The sequence below is a fragment of the Puntigrus tetrazona genome, chromosome 3, assembly GCF_018831695.1.
Source record: "Puntigrus tetrazona isolate hp1 chromosome 3, ASM1883169v1, whole genome shotgun sequence".
In the NCBI taxonomy this organism is placed as follows: Eukaryota; Metazoa; Chordata; class Actinopteri; order Cypriniformes; family Cyprinidae; genus Puntigrus; species Puntigrus tetrazona.
In genome coordinates, this window is record NC_056701.1 from 16,301,446 (window position 1) to 16,324,745 (window position 23,300).

General features: G+C 37.9%; 1 protein-coding gene across 2 annotated transcripts in view; it reads right to left on the reverse strand.

Moving 5' to 3' along the window:
• Positions 1-6,975: 6,975 nt before the first annotated feature.
• Positions 6,976-23,300, reverse strand: part of ttyh3a (tweety family member 3a) — a 49,112-nt gene continuing 32,787 nt past the window's right edge. Inside the window, exons 9-15 of one of the 2 annotated variants that reach the window (XM_043233724.1) lie at positions 21,793-21,885; positions 20,522-20,614; positions 19,020-19,156; positions 15,190-15,363; positions 14,334-14,409; positions 12,579-12,680; positions 6,976-10,401 (exon numbers count right to left, since the gene is read on the reverse strand). In XM_043233724.1, the coding sequence (XP_043089659.1) occupies positions 12,600-12,680; positions 14,334-14,409; positions 15,190-15,363; positions 19,020-19,156; positions 20,522-20,614; positions 21,793-21,885 (654 nt within the window). In that variant the 3' untranslated portion in view covers positions 6,976-10,401; positions 12,579-12,599. The remainder of the gene's footprint in view (positions 10,402-12,578; positions 12,681-14,333; positions 14,410-15,189; positions 15,364-19,019; positions 19,157-20,521; positions 20,615-21,792; positions 21,886-23,300) is intronic. The other variant, XM_043233725.1, reaches the window with a different exon arrangement.

The window sequence follows — 23,300 nt, forward strand, 5'->3', positions numbered from 1 at the left end:
GGGCACACTCACTACTACAGTGCAACACTGGCGACTTGCATCAATCATTTGGAGTAAAATCATTGCCAGACCACAGAGGTTCAGAGGCCAGTGTCTCTTACTCTGTCAAAAGTGTTGTGAACCATTACTGAAGCATGCAAGTAAAACAAACTCGGCCTCTCGTGGGTTTTGAGTGCTGGCACTGACTCGTTCTGCGTGGCTTGTTGTATTAATGAAACACACTTGAAAGTTTAGTCTCACTCACACGTAATTTATTATTCAACAGCAATTGCCATGGGAAAGGACATTTCCTCACTACCGGGCCTTTAAACACACTGTCATTTGAGGCCTGGAAAATATTGTCACTGTCAATCATAATTGCATTACATGTTTCGTACAAAACATTTGGAGATATAGAGCAGGATGTGCTCTATTATATGAAAATAGTCTACTATACTTTTTGGACTCATTGAAAAAGTTAACAGAGTTATAATGTGCATGTTCTCAGTAATACATGCAGCAAAAATGCTCGGTTTTAATTTTGGATAACTTAGTTCATTGCGAAGGCTTACATTGCTTCAGATCAAATAATTCCTTCGAATAAACTGGAAGTCAACAACAGAGATGTTGTAAATGTTATTGCAAGATGATACAAATCCTTTTATTCCTTCAACATTAATAACACGCTGAGGTCATATTTTGAGAACTCAACCACAAACACTAATTCCACACCCCAATGACACCATTAAATATATTTTTGAAACCACAATTTTTTACATTCCAGGCACATCACAAAGATCTTATAACAAAGATAATCATGTTTTTATTAAGTCACATCTGTGCCTGTTTTAATGGTGTGAGAGTTTATATTCTTAAGCCACGTCTGCCTGTTTTCCCATGCGTCTGAGGGCAGAGAGGGGATTTTGGCATTCTTCAGAGTAAGTCTAAGACACAGATCACCCTAAAATCAACCGCGGCAGCAAAAAAGCTTCCTTCGGTGATCCTGAAGCATTTTTCTCCCCCCCCAAAACCCTCTTCACAGACTTCACACAGTTCATATGTGGCTGCAGATGTCAGAAACCATGTCTGCAAGAGCCTGAGCATCAGACACATATGGGTATGTGTTTGCTCCCACTGTACTGTAATAAACCCAAAGCTATGATTATGGGTGTTCATCCTGAAGTCTGCGTTCCGGGAAGCCCGACAGCTTTTTGTTTAGGTTAAATACTACATTTACATTCAAGGTGGAGAGCGGGATTGAATTATGCAAAGTACTCAAGGAGGGCAGTCAGCCAGAGAAAGTAATCTGCCTGGAGGAAAGATAACTGCCTAAATATTACTCAGATAATCATCAGTCAGAAGAAAACCGGTGCCTTAAACCCATCCGTACACATAACATTACATCTTCATTGCGGTACATAAACAAAGCTGTCTGTACCATAACTGAAACTACTTGCTCATGACCATAGTAAGGTATATATGTGTAAGCGACACCCAAACATCCAAGCCATTCATCAACATGAAGGGCTTATTAATGACTTCTGCTAACCACTTAGCTGGCTGGTATGATAAACATTGCAGAACCAACTTTTAGAAATGGAATCCATTTCCGTTCCCATCCTTGTGCCAAATTCTCATTTGTAATTAAAGCCTTGAGGTCTGTTTTGACTGCTTCTGCACCGATGCGTGAAATACAGTTGGACCACACAATGTCTGGGTCCGAAAGAGACTGGAAAATGACGCTAAAATCTTAAAACAAAAATAACGAAGTCCTGGATTAAAACACAGCCGATCCTTTCCTTTGACACTTGACCTTGATGTATCTTGAGATGCCAGTTTCACCTCAGAGAGCCCAACGAAAACACTGAATCTGAAAACATCATGCCACAAACCACATAGCGGTTTGCCAGACAAATAAATAGCTGCTTGAGCAAAGCAACCGTTGCATGGTTTCTTGGAAGAAAGATGGCAGCATTTTTTATTATGAGTCATAGAGCCCTGTGGTCCACACTTTTTGAACTCTTGAAACCGATCACAGCAATAAAGAGCAATGCCTTTCTGTTCAAAACATATTTATATTGAACTTTACTGATATGATCTGTGTTTGACTAGAAATGTTTGTCTTTCCCCCAAGTCACATCAGGATGCATGTTCTACGCCTGCTAAAAAAAAAAAAAAAGTTAATTGAAGTGAAAGTGCTTGCAAATTCATAGTGAAAACTTCTTGGATATTTCGTCAGACAGCCTTCCTGCTAATTCAACAACAAAAAAATTCTTACTTTCACAAATCTGGTTTTGATATTTTCTGAATAAAAAAAAGTGGTGGTTGATATCTGCTCGCATGAAAGTACATGGGAGTAACAAGGAAATTTCATTGCAGTTTCCAAAAAATAAACAGTAGAGGCAGTAAAACTCTAACCTTTTATTCCTTTTCACACAAATATTACTTTTGATCAATAAATTTTTCACACAATTACTTGAAGAATATCATGTTATGAATATCAAAACAATATTAATAAGCTGGGAGATTTGAAAAAATGTTGCTTTCGAATGTTATCATACATATTCAGCTTCATAGGTGGTAGTTTTTGTTCAGTAGCTCTCTGAGTACAGAGATACAATCCTGTCTAACTACGATTCAATAAAACTCAAATCTTTAGAAATGGCTCGGCTGCATGACTTATTCATTTCAGTTTTGCTTTGTTAACTCTTGTTTTTCAGTTGTTGCCACATTTTTATTAACCCTGTCATTAATATAAGGCAGAGCATTTAACAAATTGCAAGCAACAGTAAAGTTGCTATTGCTAAATTTGAAAATAAACATTTAAAATTAGCCTTACAGGCTAACGCTCTTGTCTTCACTCTGGTCTTTTGAGAGGCTGTAATTATAGCAGTCTGCAAGCAAGCGTTCCACAAGTTCTCCAGGCCTCCCAGTCACTGGCCAGAGCTGAAAGCCCTATGAACATTTGCTCAAAGAACCGAGCATATCTCCTAATCCAGCTATCAGATATCCTCCGCCAAAGAGGCTTTACAAGAAGCAAAAAACGTCTGTTTCATGGATTCTCATGAAGGGTTATCAAGCATGCTGAGGGACGTCTCCTGGGTGTCCCATATGCTCAACACTCGCAGTTCATTTGTCTGTGACCTGAACTTCCTTGGCAAAGCTGCTTTGATGGACTCTCACCTGGATGACAAGAAACAATCAGGCAATTTCAAAAGTTGTGTTTCGGATTTCTTAAACGAGCACACATTTAAAATAAAACACGATGTTAAGATGATGTTCTGCCAGTGTTGAGGGTAAGTGTTATGTGTGATCTCATTCTCTACTTCCTTCCATCTGTGTGTTTAGTAATAAGCAGATCTTTCCGACGGCTCTTTCTGGAAAATGTGATCTTTCATTGGCCGTTTTTAGCCTCCTTTCATCAGCGTCTGGCACACATCTGCATAAATTAACACCTGACTATTTCCAGCTGACACAGAAAGTTTCATGTACATCATGTACTAAGATCATTTCCGCCGATATTTTACACTTTACCTAAAACTGCAAATAGCTCTGCAACAATCGATGAGCTTCACAAAGTACATAGCGACATCAAAAGATAACCAAAATGTTTTTAAAAGTTTCTCCCCTACAAAGTTGCATTGCTGATGTGATCCTAAACAGAAAGATAACGTGAAAAAATAAAAAAGAATAAATAAAAGAATATTTTTATAAGTCTTAGTTCATTGTTTTTTTAATTGAACCAATATACAAATATTTTAGTAGTATGGTTCATCCAGTGGCATAAAAATGTATTTCTCCTCAGGCTGGAATGAGTGCATGAACTAGTTTTAGGTGAAAGTGGTCGGTTGGTGATTTATGATGCAAAGCAGGATGCAAATAAGCAGAAAATCAGTTAAACTTACAGATTTCTCTCAGGCCAGGACAGGATGGTGCTTTAAACTGATAAACACGTCTAACATCTTCAGTTCATTTAACATCCTGCAAAGAGTTTGTGACAGGGCAGTAATTGTTAAAAACAACCAACAGTTATGAGTAAAAACTCCACTGCTGCTTTCCTCAAGGTTTTGGTTTTCGCGTTTCATAACAGATCAAACCTCTTTTAAAGAAATTACTCAGCTTTGTCGGCACAGCTCAGCTCTCCTGCCCTTTAGCACAATGCTGTTTCGGTGTAGAGCCGGTCTTCCTGCAGTTGTTCATTCTTGAGGTATTTTTGGGGTATTCAGAGGCAGCGTGGTGCACTAATGTGGGCTATACCTTGTTAACTCTCTCTTGTCCCTGTGCTGTGGTGGGAAAGAACACTGAGGTATATAAATCGCAACTGTGAGGGAGAATAAAGCTGACAAAATGGGTAAGAATAGGGCGCATGCTTGAGAATAAATGGTCTTAGATGTTTCTGAATGGTGTGTGTATTAGAGAAGAGCAATGGGTGGAGTTTGAAGTTAAGTGACAATCAAAGCCAGCACTGGAAGAATGGCTTCTTTACACTGCTCTAAAATAAAGGACAGGGAACAACAGGGCAGAGCTATTCAGAGCGGCCTGCTCCTTCCTGCTGGTGGAGGACAAAGTTAAAAAGAGGCAGCGGGGTGTGAGGAATAGGTATGCAGATCCCCTGAATACAGCTGCCTTTCTGTATGGCTCTGAGGAACCTGTCCTGTCATGGGTTCCTCAAAATCAGAGGGAATCTACGCACCGGAGACAGAGATGATGTGCTTCAATGGTGTGGAAACAACCTACCTAGCTGTGGAGAATAGCCCATAGAAATGACCTGAGATTCCGGTCAACAGTGTCATTTTCAGTAAAGCTTTAACATCGGAAATAAATATTGGTCACACTTGATTTGGAGCTGTCCATGTCACAGTGCACTTATAAATGCAAGTACTGAGCAATGTTAAATAACAACATGCATTTAGTATAGGTTTTAGAGTTAGGATCAGAGTTCAGTTTAGGGTTAGTTGCATGTCGTTATGCTTAATTTACTGTTATTACTAGTGTAAGTACATGTAAAGTGTAACAAGGAGTAAAATAAAGTGTTGTACATTGTTATTTGATGGTTTTCTTCAATTAAATTGTTCAATTATGCAGTAACGTTCATAATTCTGTTCATAAAAAACTTCAAGGAAATACTCCAATAATAATTGTTTTACTTTCAACTTTGAAAATAAATAAATAAACATTTTGTATGTGTGTGTGCATGTCATGTGATTACTGTTTCTGTCCTTACTTTTGAGTAAGGGTGGATTCTGCCTGTGAAGTTTGCCATATTGACAGCACAACAGAGTTAAGGTCTGATAAGAAAGTCCCCAAAACTTTCCAGAGTAACAAAAGTCATTTCAGGCAGATGGTTACTAAAAAACACTCCTCAAAAAAAAAAAAAAATTCACCTATTGATCATAGGTGAGATTTTTTTTTTTTTTTGAGAAGTGTTTCTGATCGAAACACTGATAAATCCACGTCCACGTAAAGGCCCAACTGAGATGAAAGAGGAAGCTACTCTAAAAGCTCTGGCATGGAGCCATGTCTAATAAAAGCAAATCTGCTGAGGTGGTGGGAGGTGAGGGGGGATTCACAGGAGCCTGGCATCACCCCCATTTCCATTCACTTAACCACTCCACTGCATTCGCAACGCATTCCTGCGGCCCAACAATAGGAGCCTAACTCAATTTCCAACGTAATTAGGCTGTGCAGAATTCCATTTGCAATCCCTGTTACGGAATAAACCTGCGCCATTTTCTATTAAAGGAAAAACCATTCCCGCAACACATGCAGTGGCTTTTCATTTGTTGATCACTAAGCTAATTTGTGTCTTTGATGCCCGTCTACATTTTTTGACTCTCAAAAAATGCTTTACATTTCCACTGACAATGGAAGGAGACAAGCAGGGTGTGCTCAGTGTAAAGACCCCTCTATTTTGCGCTTTGTTTTCCCAGAAGTCCGACCTCTTCCGTCCACACACACACACACACACACACACACACACACACACACACAGGCCTACTGAAGCGGCAGCTGTCGGACGGCTGACAGGAAAGACACTACGGCGGGTGTCTGTCCTGTTTGTGACACTGATGTCACAGCAGTGAGGTCATAAACACAACACTGATTTCTATTTTCCTGTCAGGCCCCAGAAAGCATTCAATGCCTTTGCAGTTGGTAACGTTTTACTTAAACGTACTTTATTTAAAACAATCTTCAAACTTCAACCAATCCCACAATCAGAGAAGTAAACAACAGTAAATTTCTAGGAATTTTTGGTTAAATGTCAAACCATCCCATTTACAGCAAGTCTTAACATCAAAACAACAAAGACTGTGTGTAGTTCAGTGTAGTTAGTAATTGTTTATAGTTGTAATAGTTACTGTAATGACTTGCTTTTAGATTATTTTTTCATTTGCCGACATCATGAATTGCAGTTGAACGTCACATTATACCAAGGTTTCTTGAACTGGAACGGCACGGTGTTTGTGAGGTAACGCAAAGCTAACAATGAATTAAATAATAAATAGGTTTCTCATTCATATGTAATACAGTTATAGCTTCTTCAAAATTATTTTTAAATATTAAAAGAAAACGCGCTGTTTTACTTACTAAAATGAATATCCCAGTCTTGTTCGGAGTACTTCTAAGTAAGCTTGTGTACCAATCCGAACATGTGCTTGTACCTTCTGATACGATACTGCCCTCTTGTGTTTATATGATACAACGGTATTACCCACGAGCCAAGTGTGCAATCTTAACTGTATATATTCAGAACTTTTACATATTTTCTTATAAACATAAATTCCTTGAATAAGTGCTATAACTATAAATACTATACATTCAAAAAATATTAATGTCAAGAAAGCTAAAAAGACGCGAACTTGGTTACTAACCTCAATACGCCTTCTTATGATTTCAAATTAGTCATAAAAGGTCAGCATTAAAATAATGTCATCTAAAAATACTCACTACAGCGCAGTGCTGTAGACACGCGGTTGAACATAAAAGACACATTCATCAGTTAATGTTAGGTTTAATCTGAAAACACAGTTCAAGCTCAATAAAACCACAGGTTTTACATTTACAATATTTTAGTAACTGAAAAAAGTTCATCCTACAGTGAATTCATATAAAAACATCTTGATAAAAGACCAAAATCATTAAATCGCATGAAAGAGACAAAATATTTTGTGCCTAATATGTCTAAAAATATGCCACGAGGACTATGAAATTCAAATAAAAAGTAAAACAAAAAACTATGATAATCACAATTTCATGTCCTTAATGGGGCATTTTCTTGCAAACATTGGTTCAATATACTGTATATACATTATTTTTGCAGTATGACATTACCAAGGAGTAAATGGCGACATAAAAACAGATTGCATCATCACTAACATGGTTATTGACAGAGAAAAATAAAAAAAAAATACTCCCACAACATCAGGCTCATGTTCACAGGTGTCTCATCTGGTTCCACAGAGCTCACGAGAGTCCACTTCAAAGATGCAAAACATTTAGATACAGGAAAGCTGGCAATTATTGGCACAGTCGAGGACAAAATGGACCTCATCATTGATCAAAAAAGCATCAATCGAGAAACCAATGCAAGCGTCAGTAGCACACAACATGGCTCCACTCCATGTTCATAGGATGATCATGCCTTTGAGAACTCACACGGTCCAATAATCGCTCAAGAACACAATCCAAGGCTATGTTCTTCTGTGTGAAGTTTTTGTGTGTGTGTTCATAAAAGTCTGGGACCTCAAGAGCAATGCTGTCACGATGGCATTTGTTATCAGCCCGCATTTAAACAGCATGCATGCATGCAGAGCCCACAAAGATCTATGAGTCAGATCTTAACTATAAGAATGAACCAATTCTCATGAACCTTCTCATTATGAGTTTAGAGCAAATGGATAATACAAACGCAGCCTTTTTAACTAACTGCTTTTTGTCTTTTTTCAAATGGTAAGGATATGACCTGGACTTGGTGTCCTGAAATCGAGATGTTGGCAATGTGAGGATGCAGGCAGCCAGTCCTGAGGTGTGTGTGTGTGTGTGTGTGAAGGTAGGAACAAAGATGCCCATGATATGAGAACACTGGCACCACTTTATAAGATCCAGAGGAGAGACGTGTTCATACTAGACTCAGTCTACAACATCAGAGAGAGGTCTTTTGAGGAGAAAGGGAGTTCACCCTGGTCAGATGCCAGCCTCCTGTGTGTCTGTGCTCTCAGCATGGGGAAAATACTCTAGATGACAGCACATCACATTTATGTCCTCTTCTGGGATGGCAGGTTTCCCCTCAACTCTGGGAATGAAAGCAATTTGTGGTACAGAAGCAACAAGCCCAGGAAATTGCGGGCTTTGAAAGTCACACTGAATTACAGCACAAGCTACTGAGGCTTGCAGCTCTCTTCTTTTTCTTCGCAAAAAAAGACCGGACACTGATGACTTTACTGCCATATTGGTGTCCCCTTTCCTGAGGACTGAGCTGATCAGCAAAATGAAGATCCAAATGTTAATTTTACATTGTGTTCACCACAATGAACCTCTTTACTAGACAAATAAGCAATGAAAAATTGTCCAAGCTGGTCCCAGTGTCTCCATTTTTGTACAGCATTAGGACAAATGTAATGTTCCATGTGATCCCAGCATCAGAGCAAGTCGAATTCAGACTGAAAGTGCTTGAATATAAAAGCAGTTTGAGGTTGTCCAGATTGTCAGAGTTTGGTCAAAATCCAGCTCATCAAAGTTTGGTAAACCGTCTGATGAGGTTTCCTCAACTTCCTCTTTGTTAGGCTGGTTTGTCCAGCTCTGGATGTCCAGGTTTTCCAGTAATGGCAGTGGATACAACCCAGTTAAATGAGTAGCTTGTTTAAATCAGTCCATGTGTATTGAAGAAGAACTACCCATGGGGTGGTTGACTTTGTTTTTTCTAGGCTTGATTGCATTCTGGGGTGTTGATGTAATGGACCCGGGAAGTAGCTCGTAGTTCTTTTTTGTAGGCAATAACCTGCAAGACTTTTTAAAAGACTGCATTGAACTTTTAATGTTTTAAATTAGCAGATGTAGTTTATGCTAAAACGGCAACATTACACACTAACGTTAAAAAAGGTAAATTGTAATCAACCATCCCTTTAAAACTCAAGCCTGTAAAAATCTCATCACAACCAGCATATGCTACAGATTTAGGCCTGAAACATACTATGCATGAGAACAAAAATGCAAAAGCTAGCTAGACCAAATCAAGCTTGATTTATAGCACTACACTGGAATCCGTAACGCAGTGGGGTTTGCTAAAGCAAGCATGTCCATAAACTTTATCTTTATGGTCCATTAGAGTCACGAAAAAGCAACTTTTTGAAGAGAAACTTGAGATGTGTCTGACATATAGTGTGCTATTTGGTTACGCTCACTTCCATAATTCACCACGGCTGATGACACTCAAAAGTGAGCTTCTACTGAATACAAATGCACTGTGAGAGTCATAGGGGATATATTCCACGACTTGCCAGTAGATGGAGAAAATGTACTCACTCCTTTAAGTGAACTGTATTAATGTGTGTAATGCAGTGAAAAGAATTTCTTAAAACATCTGACTCTGTATGGTCTCGAGCATGGAGGTTAGTCCCAAAGCACCTACAATGAGTCCAAAAACATTCTTGGCATCTGCATTTGTTTACTAGAGTAGAGTACGTTTCTGGACATCTTTCTCATCATTTCATTAGAACAGCTATTGCTAATTAAAAAATGAATTCTGGGGAAATTCTCACTGCTCTCAGGCTGTTCAGATTAGATCGGTTCAGTTATATTACAGTAGATGCCACAGATGTAAACGGTAGATTCGGGATGTGGCAGTAGGTCCTGCAAATGGAGAAGGTCACATTACTTCAAATGACCAGAGGACAGAGGCTACGTAGGAATGTAGGGGCATTATGGGCGTTAAACCCAGTCCAGTTCTTCAGTTTTGGACCTTTCTGAACCTCTGGCAAGAGCACCACAAATGAGCAAGGGCAGCATGGATCAACACACACACACACACGTCACTCAATGTATCTGTAGGTAATGAAGTTTATACTCATTACAGACGCTCACACGCAAGCACTCAGGGCTGAGAGTAACCCTACTAGCTGCCTGAACTGAACCAGCCATCTGGAAACAGTGCAAGAGGCCTCTGGAACATTCCTCTGACAGCAGTATTTACATGATGCAAGGACGTCCTTTATCAGCTGGGTTGGAGGGCACGCATTAAAGATCAACATTGCTGGATGGGCTGGCCTGGGGTGAAACCGGTCTGGGCTGTGGGAACAACATGTGGGTGAGTGGGAGCTTAAGACTGAAGGGGAAGAAGACTGGGTTCCTCTAGTTTGCTGAGGTGCTGCTGTTGGGGTCGGGCCGGGTGTTGGCCAGGTACTTGGCCCTCATGCTGGATGTGTACTGGAGAGAGACAAAAACAAACAAAAAAACAACAACAAAAAAATCATGTAGATTTTAGACTTAGTTTTCACACAACAGAACATGCTATAGATAATAGTGCAACTAAGTGTGATCATGCATGTCACAGTGGAACCGTTAATACCTGGCATAGAAAAAAAAAAAGATGGTCCACGACTTCATGGATATATATTAGGGATGCACTGTAAATGACTTACTTCATAATGTAATTATTATAAATGCTAAAAACATACTTACACTAACACACCCACAAACATATCTGGGCAGTTGATGTGTGACTTTGTCCTGTTGTGTGACGTAAAACAAAAATAACCTCTAACATTACTAATAAACATCTCACCTCAAGTTTGTGACTATACGAAGTTGTTTAGATATAATTAATAAATTTTTCTACATTTTTGCTATTTCACACCATAGGACTATACACATATACACATGCAGTTTTCAATGCATGCACAGAATACAAAAAAGTGCATATTTATTTTAAAACTTGCTGAAAAGTCATTCAAAAGTGTTATTAATCAGATTAATTTAAAGTTTTGGTAGCAATATATATGTAAAAACAACAGCATGAAAAACTATGTAACCAATTATGATTATGGATATTGCATACTGTGCATCCCTAATGCATAATACATGCATCAAAAATGTTTTGATTGGACTGTAATTTTATGTACCTCGAAAGATTTGAAATATTAAAATAACAACAAAAATAACACAAATAACTAAATAAATAAAATTGGGATATTGACATACTTGGGAGAAAAACTAAAACTAACAAAAATGACAAAAACAAAAAACTAATTATACATAAACTATGCATATTATTGATGCTAAAACAACACTTATAGACCCATGGTGACCTTTGATAACAGGTGTAAAGTTGAACAAAAATGTATCAAAAATAAAAATATCAAAATAAAATTAACAAAATAATGATAATAAAGTCTGTCACAGCATACCCAGAATCATTTAGACAGCCTTGTAAACACACGATTGTGCTTGTAGAGACTGAATCAGTGCAGTCAGTGTTTATTATCTATTTATTGGTGATTTAATGGCAAAAAAAAATGCATTTTAACTTTGTGACCAGATAAATGCAAGTATAAATACTACTCTTCGATTTCCTACTTTTCTTTTGTTAACCTAACCACCAACATGCTTTAATATACAAAAACGATGAGAAATCTCTTTATACTTCTAGACCTAAAATTACTCAAATACTAGAGTAAATCCTCTTTTGATTCCTGTAAGCTTGTTTTATTCTCACTGAGGTCTCTACGTGTGGCATGAATATAACTGGCTGATTGCTCTATTTGCCAATTACATACAAAATAACAAAACGGCATACTAGCATACATACTAGCAAAACGGCTAGTTCAAACAGCTGCAAACATGCCTAAAACTGAGATAATGAGTCATTCCCTCAGACGGGCATTAACAAATTCAGTCACGTGTGTTCATTCAAGTCCAGCATACAGTATCATAATCGCTTTACAAATGCAAATGCAGTGACTAGAGCTGACAGATCTATTTCAACACTGCACTGATACCAGTAATACTGCATCCCTAATAGGACTACATAATAATATTTACTTTAAGATAAAAAGTAATAATCACTTGTGAAAGGTATAACTAATATTACACAAAACACGACTACAGGACATTACAGTTCTTTTCTCTGCACTGCAACAAGGAATCAATAAACTAAAACTTGACTGAGAATTGCTGATTATCACTAAAATTAGAGATGGTGAGCATTCTTTACTCAAATTCAACAGTCAACCTAGAATCTAGAAATTAATAGCTCAGTGGCTCAGTGACCTCCACCAATTTAATAACTGTCGGTGTGAATGCACCTTTAGGATGCTAATCATTAGCCAAACTGAATTAAAAAGCAGTTCTCTCCCTTAATGTCTGCCTTAATGCATTTATTCCTCTCTGTGTTCTTGGAAATTGGATTCTCTGTCAGATGCGTGAAGAGTTAATGCAGGTGGAGGGAGAACATGCCAGACCAGGGATCCACACAGAAACACCAGGAGCGAGGGTCAGAGTGAGGGTGGTTTGACAAGGAAATCACGCTTTTTTTTTTTTTTTTGTTTGTTTGTTTTTAAAGGGAGGAAGGTGGGCCAGTAAGTGGGAGCGGGGCGTTTGAGTACCTGTTGGAATAGCCGAGGCTGTTACCAAAACGAGCGGGAACTCTCCGATGGCTTTAACTGCCAGCTGTGACGGCTGTTACTGTCCGTGGATGTCAAATACAACTGTGTGGGTTTGCAGAAAAGAAAACGACAAGACACTGTAGAGCAGATAGACACCACTGACTGCATCTCCAGCTCACAAGAAACACGTACACATGCACTCCCAAACACACACCACACACACACACACACACACACACACACTCAGCGTCTAGAGGACACAAGACCAGACACAAGGGTGTGAGGGGTCACAAGTACATGGCGTGAGTGGGGTTAACTTACATCAGCAAGTCCTAACAATCTGTATCTCACCTAAACTACCAGCTGACTAGCCAGTTTTAGGACAGATTTTTATCTTCATTTAAAGTTTGTCCAGTGATAACGTTTCTAAAAAACTTTTTGTGGTCATCTTATGGATTTGTCAAAAGTGGCCCCTGACGTACAGTACCACTGAGCTTCGGGTCTCCCAAGATTGAGTCTCAGCTTGTTGACCTTTCCTGATCCTGCCTCCCGTTTTGCTTCCTGCCTAGCTGCTATAAAACCCCCAAAATAAATCCCTAAAAACCTAAATAATAAGCTCACCAGAAGCTGTGTGAAAATGCATTTTAATAATATACACTAATCTCATAAGCAGTCTTGATTGAGTTTTGTATAAGACCATACAACTGGATTATCATCTGGTGGGTCGCAAAGTCAATAAAGTAGAGATGTATGAAGACAGAAGTCACTTTCAAGCTAAGTTTTCTGTCGAACTTGAAGCCGTTGTAAAATCTGCACAAGGAAATAATTTGCCTCGACATTAAATGACTGGATTTCACCCTGGAAACCTCTCCAAACAACGCTAAATGTTAAGAAAACCTTGAAAATCTAAATATTGTATGTGCGTCATCGTCACCGTCTCGTCAACATCATGTATCCACAGCGCCACCTAATGTTCACAGCTGTAATGCCAACAGTTTCTGGTTTGGCAATTTCCTGCAGATAAGAACGAAACTGACAAGCCACGCTGTCTGAACCGTATTCTTTTATATGTCTTCTCAGAAAATGTAAACTGCAAAAAGCACAGCTGTTGTGCAAGGTGCTAGTGTCTGCACTGTGCTCTAGTTCTTATTTTGAGAGCTTCATATTGATTGGCTCCCATAAAGGGGTGTTGAAACAAATTAAAAGTCTATGTGAAATGTCAGAGGCACTCAGGTAATCAATTACCCCTCTTCCATGTGGGAGCACTGAGTTTAACAACTCGATCTCAGCAATTACAGGTGACCGTGTTGATATCTCGCTTCGGTTATTGAGGTGTTTTGAGCCAATAAGTGGGGAGCTAGCTCAAATTCTCTGTTCTACTTTTCCACACTCACGAAAAATCAATGTGACATCGATCTATGGCTATAAAACACCACTAAACTGTTCTGTAAGACTGGGCAAGCAAAAAGTTCCCAACAGCAGAAGTTTTTTAGCAACTGGCTTAAAAGGTTTGCTTACTCAACTTAATCATCTAATTAGATATTTACTTGAACAGAGCTCAGGGCTCTCTGTAATGACTTGCTGTGTACAGTGTACGGGGGGAGACCATTGATTTACACAAGCAAACTACAAGAACGTGCTATTTGAGGTGAATATTTTAAACATTCAGGCTGTCAAAATGACTCTGTGGTTCGTGCGTTAGTGTGTTTGTGATTATTGCATGTTTGTGTGCGTGTCGTCATTTCAGGTACTTACAGACGGAGGAGGAGATTCTCTCCCGATCAGAGGAGTGTTCTCACAGCGAGGGTTCTGGAAGTTTGCATTCTGGGTCCTGGAAACCAGACAGACGCTCTTTACAAAGACCCAAAATCCTCCTGCTTAGTCTACTCCAAATTTATTTTACTTGTTTAATTACACTACCTTTTAAAAGTTAGAGGTCGGGAAGAATATATATTTTTTTAAACTAATTCACACGACGAAGTCCAAATAACTATTAGAGTGTGTTTTTTTGATGGGAAGTGTGTTATAATTATTTTATAACAGTGTATTATATTATAGTATATTATATAAAAAATTATATTTGAAAGTTACAAATTTCTGTGATGTAAAAGCTGAAGTTTTAGCATAATTACTTCAGGGTCACATGATTCTTCAGAAATCTAATAAGCTGATTTGCTCAAGAAACATTTATTATTATTATCATCCTAATGGATTATAATAATACTAATAAAGCAGTTGTGTTGCTTTTGTTTTTGTTTTTTTACTATTTGTGGTTATATGACTGAACAGTAGCATTATTAAAAAAATATTTTATTACAGTTTATTATTAAGTGAAATCAGTCAAGGCAGTTTTGTGATCTAAATAGTGAAGTGTTTACTTCTATAATTGTTTTAGGTAACAAATGCAGGTTTCTCCTAAATGACAATGCGTTAATCATTTAGAAATGAATGGTGGCACATGGAAAAACCAAAAAAAGAGCATCAGTTAAAACTATTGGTCGAACTGAATGTCAAGCTATTTCTACAAAAAACTCCACGTCTCTCTCACAGAATGGAAAAGTAGACCTGTATGCGTATGGTTGTTGATGTCATACATGCGTGTTGAACTCACATGTACTCAGTAACAGGAGCGTTGCTGACAGTGTGTGCTCCTGCAGGGATGCTGGTCTCGCTGCCGTAGCTGCTGCCACAGCTGTAGAGACTGGGCATGTGCACTCGGTAGAGGTTATCATGATTCTGTCTGCCTCCAGGAGCCATGGTCTCCTCCTCACTGTCCTCGTCAGTCCTGCATGCACAAACACACGACTCTTAGCTGGAATCAATTAACCCTTTTTATCCAAAGAGACTTATTACAGACTGGCTTGAGCTCAGTGGTGATGCTTGATACAGTGATTTCAGAGGACATTCGCAGTATAGTTTGATATCATTCAGTCTGTCAACAGAGCCCTGTGCCACACAACTTGTGAATTGCTGTGAAGTCGCCTCAGTGGAAGCGCAACCGTGATCGCCGTGGGAGTGCGAATTAGAGTAAAACCGCCAGTTAGAAGCGTTAGACGCTGCTGATAGCTGACAAGCAGAGTCAAAACTCAAGCGGGAGCCCTCCAGAGATCAGTGAGTTGTCATTTGTACCCGACACTTAGGCGCTGTTGATTAGCATTGACTCCAGGACAAAAAGGACAGTCAGGTAAAAATGATGCACTTTTACTGAAAGTTTTCTTGATTCAAAAAATTAGCAATGCAGTAAATTACAGTAATTAATCAATTTATGAATATGGGAAAAATATAAATAAATGAACAAAAAAAATATCTAGTCAAAAGTTTAAGCTTGGTAAGGTTTGTCCACAGTTTCTACAATATTACTGAGCTATTTTCAACATTAGGCAAAAACTCTGCATATTAAAAAAATCATGTGGGACTGAAGAGAAATGCTGAAAATTCAGCTTTACTATCACAGTAATAAATTGCATTTTAAAATATATAGAAAGCTAATTTTAAATTGTACACACACACACACACGACTTGTATTTGTGCTCCAGGGTCACATATATCATCAGTAGTCCAAAAAAAAGAAAAAAAGGAGGGTGGGGCATGAATCATACCACTGTGATATGCCCCAATGTACATTAATAAATTCCAACTGATCTTCCCAATCAATGTGTCACACTGTGGAATGAACAGCAGAGGGCACTCTCTGCTGTGTTACTGATGACAAACAGGAAGAGCACTTCAAGTCCTCATAGAGGCATGCTTGCTTTCAGCCACAGGGAACAAAGAGCAGCATGCATTTGGCCAAGAGGGAGGACACGTTATCATTTGAGGGAAAGCCTGGAACCAAACAAAAACCTGCATCAGTGACTCCTGACAGACTACTAACAGTCTGTTCTCCTGTGTCCACTGATTGGATTACATGTGACCAGAAACAGAACAAGATGTATCTGCATTGTGTTAACCTAATGAATGTAAATGAAAAAGCTGGCGGTGGCCAGAGGGAGAAAAAATAAACACTATCAGAGGGGCAGTGAAATATCCAGATCTGGGCCGCCCCCTGTTGGACATGGTAGCTTGATAAACTCACTGTAACTATTCAATATACAGCAGTCCAGCTTCAGTAAGACTTCAGCCAACACGTGAAACTTATCATTGGCATAAAGCGTGGTTGCATTCATTTCCACAAAAATAAACTCAGAGGTGATCCAAACAAACAACTTGTTCACACCAAGTCTGAATTTACAGTACTAGGTTTCATGACTTTTTTTTTATTTAGTTGCATAATATTTTGACTTTTGAGGTTTCGGATATTGCTGGTTAACCTATGATGGTTTTCTTAAAATTGTAACCTTTTCATTTAAGGTCATGAACAAGACACTCTAACACTAAGTATGTAATAGCAGTGTCCTAATTAACTTCTACTAGTAGTTAAATAGTACACTAAAAATAGTTACACTACTATTTAGAATCGCTGTATTTAAAAAAACAAAACAAAAAAAAACACACAGCTGTTGTGTACTTTAAAAATCATGTTTTTTTTATTGCCAATGCATGAAAAGTATGCATGTTAAACTTAGTTTTTTTGGTCATTTGTTTTCATAGTGTGATTTTTTTTATAGTGATTAATTGAATTAAAGCCAATTTATATAATATATACTTTTTCTTCATTTTTAAATTTTGGGCTGGTCTTTGGGCTTCTGACTTAAAGTGACAACAATAAGCCTTTATTATTATTAAAGTACTAATACATTTTAAAAGATATTATAAAAACACCTGCACATCTTTAACACCAGCTATTTTTTGCATATAAAAAAAGAATGCCCTTCAAATATCTTAAAATATTTCCCAACTTCATTCAGTTAACATAATCAGTGTCTACCTCCACACTGCACGGGCCTGCCACAGCCTGCCTAAACTCATATTCAGAAACTGCTAATTATCTATAATGAAGAGGTAGTGTGAATAGCTGTGTACCATGAGACACACACTTACGAGTGTGATAATTACATAATATGCTTAAGCTGGCATCTTTGTCCTTTCTATCTCTCCCAGTGTAATCCTGTTTGCCTGATGCAGGCCTGTCCTGGGAGAGCAGCCGCATGGGCCTGGCCCGGGGAATTATTGCAGTTTATGTAATTATAGGAGGAAGATGTGAGTGATTCCCACACAGAGAACTTGGAAGGAAGAAACAAGGGGGAAGAGATGGAGCGAGGCAGCTGTTTCCGTTTAGATTTTGACCAAAGAACGTAATGGGAGCACGAGGTGCACAACCATAGTCTTGGTAACAATGCCCATGGACACACAAATACACCACTAACTACTTCCATTGTTGTTTTATCTTTGGTTTAATCCTCCTGGGTGCATTAACTGCAAAAATGAGGATGTTCCACTGAACGACTGCGTCATACTGCTAACACTAACTGTGGGGAAATGCGTGTTTTATGACAATAACAAAACTCCTGCTTTCTCTTTAATGCACTATAAGCCTGATAATACGTATTTCATGTTATATAGTGTTGGGAATATATAGTAAAAGGTCACTATGAGATGCTTACTTTTACACACACACACAGTAATATACATCAAATAATTAATCAATTCCGAAGTAAAAGTTTTTGTTTACATAATAAATGTATGTTGTATGTATATTATGTATATGTAAATACAAACACATACATAATATTTAAAAGGAACACTCCACTTTCCTTCAAGAAAAAAAAAATTCTGTGTATATATTAAATATTATTTTATATAATGTAAAATATAAGAATTTAAAAATATATGCATATACACTTTTTTTTTTTTTTTAAATATACTGCATGTGTTTATAGCTAAATAATATATGTATGTGTGCTGTGTATATTTATTATTTAAACCAAAACTTATTTTTGGATGCGATTAATTGTTTGACAATAGGTTTCTGGCTTTGGTGTTGGGAGAGGTGTTAAAATAATTTTCTTTTTACAATAGCCTTTTGGTTTTTCTTTTCACCTCTGAAATTCTGTGTTGGGTATTTACAATTTGTAAGGCACAAAACATTGTTTAATTTTCATTAAAATAGGATAAATTAAATTTTTTTTTGTTACAACAAAAAACAAAAATGTTAAATGTTAAATAAATGTTAAATGTTAAAATTAAAAACATTGAATAAACCAAATTTTATTTTGATAGGTTGCCTTGAATACCTTTATATTTCTGTGTGTATATGATACGAGGATAGTTGAAACGGTCAAACGATCATGAAGTGCAGCTGTGGAGATGTTGCTTGTGTATTTATGTCAACATAGCGAGACGGCAGATGAATAATATCACGGGAAGCATCACACGCTTCAGTACAGCAGTGCACAAAACTACGCATCTGTGCCATTCATTAACACAGAGACATTTATATTTAAATAGCCTTTCTGCAGCTTAGTATTTACAAATAAGAGTTTTCCCCACTTCAGATCTCACCTTTTGGCATGCCATGTGTGCGGCACACTACAGACGACGGATGTGAACATGAGGGCTGTGATGAAGGAGAACAGCACCAGGTAGATCAGACCCTCCAGTCCATCATAACACACTCCGGTCAACGCCTGCACATAATCCTGCAAACAAACAGAAAGACAATCACAGCACTAATTCGGTCATCATTCACGCACTGACATCAATGACTCTTTTAACAGCCGAGGCACAAAAGTAGGATTTTAAACATCACGAGGATGAGAAATTAATGACAAAACAATGTTCATTCTTTAGGTCAACTGTCACTTTAAATGCCTTGCACGCAACAACACAAACAGAGAAACGAGTCTCTGCTGGGTATGTGGATAGCAGATACAGAAGAAATGAAAACAGTATGATAATATCCAGCGCTAGACTCTCCGAGAACTTTCTGCAGTAGACAGCACCATATGCTGCGGAGAGAAAGGGTTTTTAATAATACATGTTGACCGAACCGCGACCAGCCCTACACATGCTGCTATCAGAGGAACATGGCAGTGTCTTCCTTCCTCCAAATTACTGTCATTATTAACTACAAAATTGCTCCATTTGTAATTACTGCCGGCGCTGTTCTGCATCTCCAGCACAAACTCTCCCACATAAGGCTCAAAAGCACGCTTTGGATGGTGAAGCATGTTATTGCTTTTGCAGAATGAAAACACCATTAATAATGTATAGTGCATTTCCAAAAGTCCATATTTTATCCGTTACTTTCTCTTCTCATGGGAAGGAGATGCACTTCAAGGACCACCCACACAGCAAGCCTCCGTCTCTCAGCCCTGAGGAGGAAGTCTAGTCATACTGAATCCCGGACACCTCCATCATCTCAGAGAAGACGGGGTACTGAGTGCAGCAGTAAGTGCTGGTAAGGTTTAGAGCAGACAGGAGATAGAAACACATATACACATACATATATATATATATATATATATATATATATATATATATATATATATATATGCATGTGTGAGTGAGAGAGCGAGAGAGAGAGAGAGAGCGAGAGAGAGAGCGAGAGAGAGAGAGAGAGAGAGAGAGAGAGAGAGAGAGAGAGAGAGAGAGAGAGAGAGAGAGAGAGAGAGAGAGAGAGAGAGAGAGAGAGAGAGAGAGAGAGAGAGAGAGAGAGAGAGAGGGAGAGAGAGAGAGAGAGAGAGAGAGAGGGAGAGAGCGACAGAGAGAGAAAGAGAACTTCATCTCTGCATCTGATCTGTAGTGGACAGAACGTTAGCGCTAATAAGCTGTAACTGATGAAAATAAGTCATTTTTACCCTACTGGCCAAATATTGCGCAGCAAAGAGCTACTAGTTTTAATTTGTCTATAACTTGGCAAATGATCACGGAATGAGCGGGATAATCAACGGCTAGCCGTGCATTAAAGGATTTTAAAAGTACTTTACGGAGCCGTGCATTAAAGGATTTTAAATGCACGACTAGCTGTTGATCATCCCTTACATATACTCTGAAAGACTTACCATGTGCAAACTGCGGCAGTCCACAAGAGCAGTGAGCTGGTGCAGTCCAACTTCAGTGGTGTTCAACCCTCCCTGAATCTGCTCAAGGTTTACCTAAAAACAAACACGCATAGTTTGAAATAAAATGGTTACTCTGTGTCTAAAATTTACATAGACATAAGTTATGTGATCAAAAACACATTCAAAGAAATATTGTCAACTACTATTACAATTTAAAATAAGCTTTTTCTATTGTAATGTATTTTATAGTGTAGTTTACTCCAGTGATGGTAAAGCACCATTACTCCAGTCTTCAGAGTCACATGATCCTTCAGACATTATTCTAACATGCTGATTTGCTCCAACACTTTTTGTTATTTTAAATAATAAAAACAGTTAAAATACAGTTAAAATACAGTCTGCATTTATTTGAAACACATTTTTTGTAACAAATGTCTAAGGTCACTTTTTTCTAGACTTTTTAATTCATTGAAAAAAACCCTCTCTATTCTATTTCTATTCTACTTATTTTCTTTTCATTACAAAAAATGATCCTCTAACTCTACTATTCTTTTGACTTTTCTTCATATTTAATAAAAAAAAAAAAAAACCCTCTAACACTTACATTCTCTATTCTTTTATATTCCACCTACTGGTATTCTCTTTGTTTATTATTTAAAAAAAACATGTATAAAGACAAACCAAGATGTGTCCCAGTTCATGCTCAGCTCTTTTGCTGGTTTTGGTTGCTTCTATTGTCCTCATTTCTAAGTCTCTTTGTAAATGCAGTGAATACATTAGAAAGCATACTCAATATCCTCATTTCTATTCAGTCTTCACGAGTCCAGCACACAATGGCACACACATGACAAACACGTTCACACAGGAGGACGTCAAAGAAGAGAGGCTTGTTTTCTTTCTTTTAAAGGCTCAGTGTTGTGTGAGGTCTGAAGTTGTATGAAGTTGCAGAAGTAATCAGATTTTGGCTGGTTCTAGGGGTGAAATATTTCCATTGATTCAGCAGTTTCTCTCAACGCTTGCATTTCAGCGAGAGGACGGCTTTTCTCACATGTACAGAATGTCAGCCATCACTTTGTCCCAGAACACACACAGATGCTGCACAATGACAGAGGCCCAGGGGTAGCGAACACACACAAACATTACCACACAGGCACTACAAAAGGACCGGCAAGCTTTTGTGCATGTGGGAAGCTGTGGGAAATGGGCCATACGTACTACATGCATGCTCTCAATAAACACAGTCACGCAGATATCTACATACAAGCGCTCACCTTTGTTTTGGGGTATTCCCGGATTGCAGAGCGCAGTAGTTCAGACACATCGTCCTGCATTTCCACCAGTGCTTTGTGACTTCCTGACAGCTTCTACAACAAGAAATAACAAAAACCTGTTACAAGTTGTGTACAAACATGAACTCATTTACAAGCTTACACTTGTAAGAAAAGATTATATTGTACTTTTCAACATTCACAGGTTTTTTTTTAGGTTTACTCCATTTCTATTTAGTAAGAACGGAATTTATAAGAATCTGTTTAGTATGATATACTAAAACTAGCAGAAAATCCTATAGATCAAATTTTTTTGTAAAACGTAGGGTGACCCAAATGAAAAATAAAAAGATAGTGGTTTAAAATTTATTATAAAATGTATTTTACAAAATAATTATAAAAAGAAAAGAAACAAGTCAAGAATGCGAATTTGTTTAGATAAAAATATTGTGACAATTAATAATATTTAAATACCTGTTTTCTTAAATATATGCTTTCCTAATATATCTTAAAAATGTAATTTCCTGTGATAAAACTTTGTAGCATCATTACTCCAGTTGTCAGTGTCACATGATCCTGTAAATGCTCAGGAAATGTTTCTTCTTATTATCAATGTCGAAAATAGTTGTGCTGCTCAATATTTTGTAGAAATTGTGATACGCTTTTTTCAGGATTATTTGATGAATAGAAATTTTAGAATTAAATTCTTTTACAATATTATACATGTTTTGACTGTACTTTCTGATTATTTTAATGTGTTTTAGCTTAATAAAATAGAAATTTCTTGGTAGAATTCATAAAACTATATCATTTTTAAAAAGGCTTGTAATTATTTGATTCTGGTTATTTTCTGAAAGACACACCAAATGCAATGTTAAGAGCTCGGCAGTAACACAAACTGAGTTGCGCAACTTCCACTTCCTGGCCAGTGCAGAAGTATTTCCTCAGTGTTCATTCACCACTGCACACACCCACGCTCACTCCACTGTTAATACTGCAGCAGCAGCAGAGAGAGCTGCTTGCATAATGCAACGGTGCATTTACACCCGGCAGATAAAGTCGGTACAGGCTCTTGCATCCGGCCATTTAGGTGTGCCGTGCAGCATTTTAAGAGCACAGGTCTTGAAAACATGAATATTTGAGACGCCAAATGGCCACCATGTCAGCTTTGTCTACCAACAGCTCCACAATGATAGGCTGGGAAATTTGCTGACATTCACTGAGAAAGAGGCAGTGAAAGCACAACATGTCCTTCTATACAAAGCTCACAGAAGACTTCTGCTTACTGTGTTAATTGCAGGCGACAGTGTGGGAAACTAACTGAAGACAACAAGTAACATCGGCCAGGTTCAGTGCTGCTCACAAGAATTGTGAAAAACTCAAATACAACTCCAACTTTACTCCAAAATAATGGTGCCTTTTGGTCAAATTCTAAATCAGCATTATACCAATGTTAAAAGTATTTTTTTTAAAATACAAATTACTACTTCTACTGAGCATGGACACATTTA